The sequence below is a fragment of the Cryptomeria japonica genome, chromosome 8 (assembly GCF_030272615.1).
Source record: "Cryptomeria japonica chromosome 8, Sugi_1.0, whole genome shotgun sequence".
Taxonomy (NCBI): Eukaryota; Viridiplantae; Streptophyta; class Pinopsida; order Cupressales; family Cupressaceae; genus Cryptomeria; species Cryptomeria japonica.
In genome coordinates this window covers 157,674,757-157,687,330 of record NC_081412.1, presented here as the reverse complement: position 1 = coordinate 157,687,330, position 12,574 = coordinate 157,674,757, and the positions used below count along the sequence as shown (strand labels likewise).

Genomic DNA, 12,574 nt, shown 5'->3' with positions numbered 1-12,574 from the left:
TGCGAAAACAGTGAGCTACAGGTTCAAGATTCAGTCGTGCACCTAGATCTGAGAAGCTTGAAATGATTTGAACCTTCTCTATGAAATCTTGTAAAATTTGCAAGGACTGTGTGTTCAGATATGGGCATGCTCCTATCGGTCCTCCAAACTTTCTGCACATCTAAAATGGTTTTCTCATCTCTGCGAATAAAGCTTAATTCCACAAGTACAGTAGCACACCCATTTTCTACACACATAAAGAAAGGGAAATGTGTTGTGAATAGGGGTCTGTCTTTAGATCAAACCATAGTTTTAGAGTTAACCAAGTGGTTGACATAATGTAGATGAAATGACTGAAAGTAGAAATCCTCCTCTTTGAGGGGATGTTGAATTGAATGAAATTGAAATGCTTATACCTCATGAATTTTTTCTTGCCTCCACATGGAATTAGGATTTCTTGAAGTAGAATGTTGATCTCCTCTTCAATGCTTGAAATCTTGTCTCTATTGCTGCTCCAAAGCTTGAAGGAAGACTGAAAATGCTTAATTTCTCTTGAATGCTTGAATATTTGATCTCTTGGATGCTTGGTGACATAATTTTATGATCTTGTGTATTATCGATTAGATTTAAAATGAGAGGGGAAATCCCTCTTATGCATTTGCTAGTAGGTTTAATTGACTGATTTTTTGACTTGAGCTAACATAGGAGGGAATTTGCGCATCAAATTTGAGTTAGGTCCAAGGGGAGAGGATTAATGGAGGTCCCAAATAGGGGATACCGGGGTGCCATGCCCTAGTCCTAGTGGATTCTAGGGTGCCACACCCTGATCCTTCCCTAGTTTGAGACAGGATCAATGTTCAAGAAGAGTGCAAGGTTGATTTGAAATGTGTTTTCGATGTGCATGAGAATATTAAGGTCTTTGATCAAGCCGAGGGATGCAAACACTAAGGCAAAGACCCAAATGTAGTCAAAAATTACAATTGATGCAATTTTAGGATGTTACATTTAGCCCCAACTTTAGCAGGAGTATGAACTTATGCAAATACTTTTGGTAAAGTACAAGAAATTCAGTTTGAAAGACTTTCACCACATCAAGGAGGAAAGACTCACCAAGCACCAAATGGACTTTAAAATCTATTCACTTCAATGATATGGTAAAAGGGAAGATCATAAGAGAGAGAGAACCATGACTACAACTAGTAATGTTCTCATACTATGAGTCGTGAAAAGAAGCACAAAAATTACAAAGCAAAGACAAAGCTCGCTAAGTAACTTTAAGTATCAAAAGACAAAATTATGAGTGAAGTGTATGCCCCCACATTAAAGTGTTTACGTATGCCTTATCGGGAGAAATTGCTTTAAGGTAGGATACACTCAAAGAAGACAAGCACTTTATCAGAATAATTTAACCCAAATAGAGGATAAATCAAAGGATAACGAACACAAAACACAAAGAACAAGGTGGTTTCACCTAACATTGGATTCAATATGATTTTTATTATAACTCATCTATATCATCTATATATATGTGCATAGAATCATCCTCATCCCCCAAAGAGAGGAAACCACCATGGAAGAAGGGAACACGTGTCTTTTAAGTCAACAGGAGAGAGACTAAAAGAGATCTCAATGGTTTGCATCGTCCTCAAGTAGACAACACTAGGGACAAAAAAATAGAAGAATAGGGATATAAATAGAAGAATCTCACAAACAATCAAGAGAGGAGAGAGAGAGAGAGAGAGAGAGAGAGTGTGTCAATCTATAGTGCTAATGAATCTAGTCAAGCATGTCGTCCTCCCCTTGATCTTGTTGATCATTATTTTGGGAAGGTGGACAACATGCAAGAGCAGCCACATCAAGAACAATAGATGGAGCTATCATGAGTTCCAAACAAGCACCATGATCTAATGATAATTAACTTCGTTCATTACTAGGACCTAGGATTAATGCTTTTGAAAATTTTGCAGATAAGTCATTAACATCAACATATTCATATTCATCATCAGAGATATTAGGATTAACATTATCATAAGCAAGAACATTTTCACCTATTTCTTCATCAAGATTTATAAGAGTAGGAGCTCTAATAGGAAAAGAACTTGAAGTATTATTTGTCTTAAGCATTTTGTGTCTTGGAGAATTAGGTTGAGCATCATATTTAGGAGAAATAGAATCATGTCAACAGTTGGTGTTTTGGGAGAACCAATGGTTTGGGAAGAAACCTCATGAGCTCTAGCACGATGTCTTTGTTGGCGTTCTCTCACACAATGATTTCATCTAGTCTTGGCTGAAAGTTGAGGAGGGTTAGGTTCATTACGTATAGGCTTAGTCTCTTCTTTTAAGGAAGGATGAATGGGTTGAGGTATTTTAGGTTGGACAATGGGAGAAGATGGTCGCTTATCTCTATAAGATGAAGGATGAGAAACTACACCATATAAAGGAGGAATGGGAGGTGTAGGGAGGAGATGGGGTCCATCATGAGGAGGAGATATAGGTCTAGCCTTAGGAGGAATAGTTTGTTGTTTAAGAGGAAGAGTTTTTCTACTTTTGGGAGGAAGAGGATACTCCTCCATAGGATAAGCAATGGATTCTTTGTTAGGAAGAGGGATATCTCTGTTCTTGGGTGAAAGGATACTCTTCTCTTTAGGAGAAGGAATAGATGCTTCTTTGGGAAGAATACTATTTCTTTCCTTAGGAGGAAGGAAAATATTATCCTCAAGAAGGGGTATATGGTCATCAAGAGGAATGCTAACTGTTGGATTTATAGGTTTACTCAAGGATAAAATCATTTCATTTTTTTTAGTTTCGATATGATCTAAAAACATCATCACTTCTAGGTTCAAGAGGATTGAATTGTTTGAACTAAAAATAATCAAGATAAACATCTCCACGCCTCATTGTAGGTTGAAATATGCTATGATTAATAGTTATGATTTCACCATTATGAGAAAATTTCAAACACTTGTGAATACTAGAAGCGATCACCTTCATGGAAGAGAGCCAAGGATGTCCCAACTTCACACAAAATTTATCGGATGTAGGAATGATAGAAAATTGAACATTTAAGAATATAATGCCAACATCAATAGGAAGTGTTATAGAACCAATAGTAGGACAAGAGAAGCTATCAAAAACTTTAACTATCATATTAGTATCATCATATATCACTTGATGCAATTGCAAAGTATAAAGAAATTCTTTAGTTATCACATTAACCATGAAAGCAAGATAAATAAGGCCTCCTTTAGTGGGTATACCTTTTATTTTTGCACTTATATATAAAAGGCCATCAAGTGCCTTAATGCTCTTACTAGGATCAAATGTTATGCAAAAATGTTTAGGAGGTTCTTGTTGTTCTACAAGGTTCACCACGTTATTAGAGTCTATGGTCATGTCATTGGGAGAGAAAGCAAGATGATCAGTCTCAATCACATTAGTGGAATGGGATGGTAAAGGATCAATGAAAATTTGAAGGTTCTGATTATGAGGAGGTACGAATTTGTTTCCTTTATCATTCTCACCTGCCACGGATATGGTATTGTTATCAATCAATTCTTAAATATTACTTCTTAATGAAAATCACTTTTCAGTATCATGACCAGGATGATGATGATATTGACAAAAATATTTTGCATCAAATTTAGGGGAAGTTGTTCTAGAAGGATCAATTGGTTTGAAATGGGGAAGTTTCAACACATTCCTTTGTATTAACTGAGACAATGCTATGCAAAGATTCATTCAAAGGAGTAAACTCTTTTTCTCTTTAAAGAATTTAGATAAAGGAGGCACACCTGTAGTACCTACTAATTGATTATTATTTTTATTGTCATTAAATTTGGTGAATCATTTGTTTGGTTTTAACTTCACAAATATTTGTTGAGTACTATCACCAAGGTTATCACTTGAAGTAATGGAAGAAGATGATTATTCTAATTGACTCATAGTTAGTTGATAATTTTGAAGTACTGCGCACAACTACGGAAACGAAGTAAACTCAGCTAAGAGAAGTTTATCCCTAATGTCTTTTTATAAACTAGTAATGAAAATATTTTGAATATCTTGATCAAGCATATTAAAGGAAATCTGAGAATACAAATGCTTATAGCTACCAATTAAATCAGTCACTTTTTTTCTTTAACACCTTGTTTGCAATGCATTAAATCAATCAAAGTAACTTTAGGACCAATGTTATTGTGAAATTGTTGAATAAAAGCATTAGCCAATTGTTGAAAAGAAGTAATAGAATAAGGAGGCAAAGACCAATACCATTGCAAAGCTCTATCCCTTAATGTTCTAGTAAACAATTTTGCTAACAATCTTTGATCATGAGCAAAGTCATTGTACAAAGTTTGGAATGTTTTAACATGTGTTAAGGGGTCACCTTTTCCATTATAAAGTTCCAATTGAGGGACTTCTACATGTTTAGGAGGAATGACTCTAACAATGTCGTGAGATAATGGGCTTGCAACATCAAATGTGGGCAGATTATACTTGGATTGATTCATAGAAGCTATTTATTGTTGTAAGGAAGATACTATTTGGGCAAGGCTATTGATTGGAGCTTCGGTAGAAGGATTGAAATTAGACATGTTGGATTGAGAAGGAGGAGTAGCATTGTTGAATTAAGGAAGAGGTTGAGAAGGAGGAGGTGGAAAACTATGATAAGTTGGCAATGCAGAAGATTGAGTAGCACATGGAAGACTCAGAGGAGTAATAAAGGAATTGAGATTAAATGAGTTTCCCTCTTAACTAAAATTTAAAGGTGGTGAATGTGATTGGTTAATGTGGGTAACACTCATGGTAGGAGGAGTGAAGGAAGAGGTATTTCCCCCATGACTAATATTTGTATGTATGACATTTTGTGTAGAAGTAGCCATGATGTTTGATGTGAAGGTAGGAAAACTAGTCATGGAAGTTGTCAAAGAGATAGAATGATTAACATGACTAGGAGGTTGTGTATAACCTAGGTTTTCAACACAAATATTCAAAGCCATGATATTAGAATCAACAATGTGACCAATACCACGCAATATATCAACATCATGTTTATCACTTTGAATCATTCTTTTTAATCCATTGTTAAAGATTGTCAAATTTATTGTCCATCTTTGCCAATTAATCAATGGATACCCTAGTTAGTGATTCCTCATCACTGTGAGAATTATCAAGAGGATAAAAAGGAATATCTGAAGGATGGGAAGAAGTAGATATATCCTCATTGAAAAAGCTAGCCAAATTAGGCTCCATTTCCTCAGTAATTAAACCTTGGGCGGCCTTAATTCTATAACTTCTTCTAACAGGAATACTATAGGTAGGACTAATAGTAATAAAACTCATGCACTAGGGAAAATAAATTAAAAATTAGGGCTCTAATTTTGAAAGTTTGAAAGGAGGGAAATTCAAAATTAAAATTAGGGTTGTCCAAATTTAACCTCTTAATTAAAATTTTGAGATTTTGAAATTGAGAAATCAATTTAATTTTAAAAATTAGGGTATGCATAGTGAACCACTTAATTGTAAAATTTAAATTGAAAATGGAAATGTTGAAATTCAGATTTCTTTTTGACCTTAGTGTGTCCTAAAACCAATAAAATCTCACAAATCTTTGGAATTGTGCACTAAAATACATTCAAAACAAGCTCCCAAAATTTGAGCAAAAAAATTCGAGACCAAGTAGGTAGCGACTTTGTCCGAACACACGGTCCAACCATTTTTTTTCCAAATTTTTGGGGAAGCAAGATCTTATGATTTTAATGTGAATTTGAGAAGGATATGGAAATTGGAGATATGTAGATATGTGAAATGAAGCCTTCAAGGTCAAAATAGGACACACTTAGAATTTTTGATAAAAGGATTAATTGGAAGGACAACAAAATGGACACACCTAAGGGCCAACTTTTATGATGTCTAGAGGGACAAAAATATATTTTAGATTTAATTGATCCAATTAAATGTGTAAAGGAAGGTTTGAATTTGCATAAGATTAATTTAACTTTAAAAATTTGCATAAACCACTTAATTTTAAAAATTTAAATTTGAAAATTTCAATGTTGGAATTAGGGAAAATGAATTTTGAAGCTAAAGAAAAGACCCAAATCTGAAAATTACTTCAACATCTACACAATCCACAAGGTCAATTTTAAAATTAAAAATTAGGGTTCTGTGATTTAACCACTTAATTTTTGAAATTTTTTGAAAATGGAAACTGAAAATTAACTTGAATTGTAAAATTGAAGACTTCTTAGATCTTAAACAATTAATCTAATTTAGACAAATGACAAGCTCAATTTTGAATACAAAAATTAGGGTTTTTGTGCATTCAACCTCTAAATTCTTAAAAATTGAAAGGAAATTAAACTTGTAATTAAAAATTTGAATTTTAAATTACATAAACTTAGATCTGAAAACAAAAATCAGAATTAAGGGTGTAAGGAGTTGGGTTCACCAAAATCTAAAGTGGAAAATTGGCAACGTTAGCCAAATTCGCTACTTGGGAGAAGGATGGGAACTTAACTAAGGTTCAATATTCACTTGGGGGACTTTACATTCAAAAGAGGGGGATGAATCTAGTAGATCCAATCCCAGATTATGCAAGGATTGAATACTAAGTAGATTTGAATGATTTAAAATGTAATTAAACCTCTTTTGTAAGTTGATTGATTGAATTAAGACAAAGTATGCAAAAATAGTGAGCTATAGGTTCAGGATTTAGCCATGCATCAAGATCTGACAAGCTTGAGATGATTCAGAGCTACTCAATGAAATTTGGAAAAATTAGTAGGGACCATGTGTCTAGATAGGGGTGCCCTCCTATCGGTCCTCTAAACTTTCTGTGTGTTGCAAATGGTTTTTTTGTCTCTGCGAATAAAGCTTAATTCCAGAAGTGCAGTAGCGCACATGATTCCTACACATAGAACTAAAGAAAAATGTATTGGGAATAGGGGTTTGTCTTCAAATCAAATCCGGTTTAAGAATTAACCAAGTGGTTGAAATAACGTAAATGAAATGACTAAAAGTAGAAATCCTCCTCTTTGAGGGGATGTTGAATTGAATTAAATTGAAATGCTTATACCTCCTTGTGAAGTTTTGCTTGCCTCCACATGAAATTAGGGTTTCATGAAGTAGAATGTTGATCTCCTCTTCAATGCTTGAAATCTTGTCTCTACTGTTTCTCCAAAGCTTGAAGGAAGATTGAAAATGCTCAATTGCTCTTGAATGTGTGATCTCTTGGATGATTGATGTAATTTCATGACCTTGTGTGTTATTGATTGGATTTCAAACGAGAGAGGAAATCTCTTTTATATACTTGCCAGTAGGTTTAATTGATCGATTTTTTGACTTGAGCTGACATAGGAGGGGATTCTTGCTTCAAATTTGAGTTCGGTCCAAGGCGAGAGGATTAAGGGAGGTCCCAAATGAGGGATCCTAGGGCACCACACCCTAGTCCTAGTGGATCCTAGGGTTCCATGCCCTAGTCATGCCCTATTTTGGGGCAGGATCAAGGTGCAGGAAGAGTGCAAGGTTGATTTGCAATGTGTTTTTGATGTGCATGAGCATATTCATATCTTTGATCAGGTTGAAGGGCGCAAACACTAAAGTGAAGACCCAAAAGTAGTCTAAATTTGCAAGGGGTGCAATTTTAGGACATTACAAGCTAAACTTAATTAATTAGATTAATCAAATTTAAGTGTCTACAATAGTTTTTTTTTCTTGCAGTTGATTCTTGGCTCCTATGGTTGATCATCTTCTACATAGGAGTATGTCAATATTATTATTTTTATTTCCAATATGTAAGTACCTCTCAAAAAAAAAAATTGTATCACTTTAATCATCTAGATGTAGTCGATTATTAAATGAATGGATAATGAGACACAAAATTTGTGAAATTCATTTCAATTGGCAATGGTGGTATATATTCATTGAGAAAGTGATAATGATGATTAATAAAGAATACAATAAACATCCTTAGCAAAATAAATACTTGAGTTATGAATGAATGCATAAATAATATTGTAACAAGCAAAATCATGTCCATAAATGTGTAAACCTTTAGGTGGTGAGACTCTAAAATATTATATTTTTGTGAACAATCCTCTCTCATATATATAAAAAATATTAAAAGAACATTGAATATGTGTCTACAATAATACTTTATATAAAACCTAATGATTTATAAGTATATTATTGAAACTTGATTGAATTTGAATTATACATTATACATTTTATGCACATATTTTTAGTTATATATCACTTGTTCAATATGTAGAGTGGTTAGAAGAGAAATTTAAAAAAATACATAGTCTTTATGTGCAAATAAAATTTGTACCTAATAATGGATTTAATATAATATTTTTTTGGCAAACACATTCGACTCAAAGGTATAAATTGACAAGGTTACAAATTAGTGATCTTGTCCTAGATATACATAATCAATAACCCTGACAAGGTTTGAACCTTGGTGGAAAGAATCATAATACTATAACTTAACCATATCAATGTGTATAAATAATAAAATATAATTATATTAGAAAATATATATTTAATAGTTACAATAATAAAATAATATATTATTTCATAATAATGAGTATATAAGAAAACATAATTTAAAATATACTTTGAGGTTGGGTTTAAGCTATAGTTATTTTCTACAAATTTGTATTTGTATCATGAATGCAATATAAGAATAATTTAGTGTTAAAAAAATATTGAATGTATTCTATAGTTTTGTAGGACTAGTTTGTATTGATCTTCATAATTTAAGATTTTCCTAGTACTAGAAAATGCACGCCTATGTTTTGTTGAATAATCAATGAGTGCAACAAATTCTAGACAAATTATATAAACATTATAAAAATAAATAAATGTTTGCCAAAAGAAACATATCTAAGCTTTGATCTTAAGGTGAAGTTCAAAAGAATAGTTCTTCACCATATACTTACATGTTCATGATGGGTATAGTATGATAAGGATTAGGAGAAATTAATAAGTTATTGAAACCATTTAATATTTATGTAGGGTTTGTTTATATTTATATTTAAAATTTGATGTTTAATTGCTACTATACTACATGGGCTGTAATATGTGATTTAGTATATTCATTTGAATGTGTGAATAATAAAGTTTTATATAAAACAAATATATAGGTTATTTTAAGTAAGATGTACAATTTATGTACTTTGTATATTCTATAATAGTTTAATATCACATAATACTTTGATAATAAAATACTTGTATTTTGTTGAAAAGGTTGATATAATATTAAATGTCATGCATGGCACCTTTTCAACATTAATGCATACAACAAGATCTATACAAAACAATGACCAACAAATCATGTAATTGTAGGCATGTTAATGTTTTAAGTACTTTATAAGGTGGAGCAAAAGATCTATTTTTTTATTTAGTTTTTGAATTAAGTAATTTGAAATTATTTTTTGATGTTAATATTTGTATAGATTTATATATATTATATGTTCATATTTAAATGATTGATTAAATAGAAAAATATTTACAAGAATTGTGCATTTGATTTATTGGAGAATGATTGTACCCACACAATAGTAACGGTTAATGAAGATTTCAAGAAATGATCCATTTTAGTTACAAATGCATGCACTTCTAATATTCAAAATATAAAAATATGGCTACGAATATGTGATCTTTTAGGTGGTGAAACACTAAATCATAGTGTTGTGGTATTTCTATTCAATTTGTCTATATTTTATAAAATATGAAATATTGTACAAAAGTGTATAATAATATTATACATATAATGTGATAATTTGTTACACTAAAATGCATTAAATTGACTTTGAGATTTGCATTGTAAAAGAGGTACACATATAATTTGTATATTAATATTTTGGCCTTACAATACAATAGAGTGATTGCAAGAAAAATGAGCACAATAATTATGTGCAACCACAATTTTAGCTCCTAAGAGATTGAATATGATAATAATATTTGCAATAAAAACTATAATAGATTTTTATGCCATAGGCATTTCTTTATTTGAAAGGAACTACCTATTTATGGCAATCAATGGTTGAGTTAGGTGGGGAAGGCTTGCAAGGTAATCATATTGATCTTAGTCATTTGTTTTTCTTGCCGAGAAAATTCATTTTGCAATGCAATATCACCAGTGAGCCCGATGCCTTATGCAAAAGACCCACTTTCTACATGAAATTAGTTATTAAATCTCACATGCCTAAGAGAAATAACTAAAAGGAGAATTGTTCCATGCAATGTAAGTGAATGTTTCCATGCCTTGATCTTTTATTTTATCTTTTGAATGACCACATTCTTTTTTGTTTTCTGCTTTTTAATATATTTGAATTAATTTATATTATTTTATTTAAAAATAGTTAAATTAAAATTTAAAATATCTGATAATAGTTAAATGGATATAATCATGTATTTATCTTGAAAATATAAAAAAAATTAGAAAACTTAAGGAACACAAATAAAGATATTTTTTTTATAAAGTATTCTTACAAATGATAATTTTTAATATAATTTTAAAGATAATTTTTAAGTTTAAAATCTTTAATAATATTATCTTTAAAATCTTTAATCATATTCTATATTATTTATGATATCAAAAATAATTAGAAAATTACATAGCTCTATCTCCTTAGCTCTCTATGTCTTTCTCTCTCTCTCCACATAACTTCCTATCTCTATATCTATCTTTCTATGTCTCCCACTCTCTATCTCTCTCTCTCTCCTCTCTATAGTTATCTACTCCATCTCTATCTATCTTTTTCCATGCTTTCTATATATTTATCTCTCCTTCTCCTTCCCATGTCCTTCTTCATCTCTATAGCTATCTTCCTCTCTATCTATATTCCGTAGCTTTATCTCCTTACCTCTCTTTGTCTCCCTCTCTTTATCCCCCACTATTTCTCTCTCCCTCTTTTGAATATCTATTTATTTATCTCTATTTTTCTTTATATATTTGTCTCTCCACCTCTCTCCCTTCTCCATCTCGATCTCCATCTGCATATCTAACTTTATCTTCCTTTATCTCCTTCCCCTCTACTAAGCAATCCATTCATATTTTGATATTTGTTTGGTTTTCTATGGACGAATAGTTGGATTAGTTTTTATCTCTTCCTCTATAACTCTCTATCTCTTCCACTTTATATTTCCTTCTCTTTCTCCCTAACTATCCCTTCGCCTTTGTCTATCTCTATATCCATTTGTCTCCCTCTTCCTATCACTCTATCTCCATCTCTACCTCTTTCTTCCTCTCTCTCCCTCTATCTCTAGACATGTCTCCCTCTCGATATTCATTTATCTTTATCCCTTCACTCACTCTCAATCTTCTCAGGCCTTTGTATCTACATCTCTTTGCCTCTTTATCTCTATCTCTATATTTTTTCTCCCATATCTCCTTCTATCTCTATCTTGTTATTTTTCCATCTCTCTCTACCCCCCTCTCTCTCTCTCTCCCGCCCCCCTTACTTGTCTTATCTCAATCTTCCCCCCTATCTCTCCACCCCCCCCCCCCCTCTCTCTCTCTCTCTCTCTCTCTCTCCCCCTATTGTGAGCACAACATGAGCCTAGTTATCTTCTTGATTCATAAGTTTTGTTTCACTTGTGATTGGATCTTTGTAAGGGGATGCATAATTGATTTGAAGCTACCATTTCTTCATTAAGACCTTTGTAGCACAAACAACATCATTTGCTAAATGGCCTACCAATTGACCTCATTCAATACAAAAAGATATGCAACAAATAAACCAAAAAATCCCCCAATTGACCTTCCACTCCTCTTCGACATACACATTACAAACCAAGGTGCAATTGCTAGTTTATAACCATGAGTAAATAGAACAACATACTTTTCAGACCAATTATTATGCTAATTACTTTCCCATTTAAAAAGCATTCCTAAAGACAATTCCTTTCCATTTCGCATTTTTATGCATAACTGTTTTATTCATAACTGAGATTTATGGTATCTAAGAAAGAGTCGAACATAGGAAATACATTATGCACGAAAGTCTTGTGACAGTCACAAGCATTTTTATTCAAAGCAAAACTACGAAATTGAGGGAGCAGACATAATTGTGGCTGTGGTTTTGGTCTAACAGCCCACGAACTTGTAGGTGATAAGCATATGGCCATTATGCTGTCCTTTTCCATCTTTATCAATGGCATTAAAAGCATCAGTTTCTAAAACCAGTCCTCCATTTTGGCACTCGTCCACGATTCGTACGGTCACATTTTGAAGCGTCGAATCATTTGTCACCTGTAACAATTGAAATAATTAGGTATAAACACTATACATATAAGCTAACAAATTCTTAATATATATGATGCAGTTTACTTGGATGCAGGTGCCGCAGAGGAAAGGTTCCATGGGCTGGCCAGCTTTGTCACAATACGCAGTCCAAAGGTATTCGCTGCGCCACTCTAGTGTCTCGTTAGAGTCATATGTGGCGCAATATAGCCCATCAATGGAGTAATTATGACCCGCAGGATCGTAGTCATTGAACGTGGTAAACGTATCGCCATTAACACAGACGCTAGAGAGCACGGAACCCACAAAGAAGCACAGAGCAATCCACTTTACAACCTTCGAAGCCAT

At 32.7% G+C, this 12,574-nt stretch overlaps 1 protein-coding gene across 1 annotated transcript; it reads right to left on the bottom strand.

Moving 5' to 3' along the window:
• Positions 1-12,070: 12,070 nt before the first annotated feature.
• Positions 12,071-12,574, bottom strand: LOC131048746 (pathogenesis-related protein PR-4-like). Its single transcript, XM_057982808.2, has 2 exons — positions 12,314-12,574; positions 12,071-12,235 (listed from the first exon to the last, which is right to left on the bottom strand). Exons 1-2 carry the CDS (start codon positions 12,572-12,574, stop codon positions 12,071-12,073), a joined length of 426 nt encoding a protein of 141 aa, XP_057838791.2.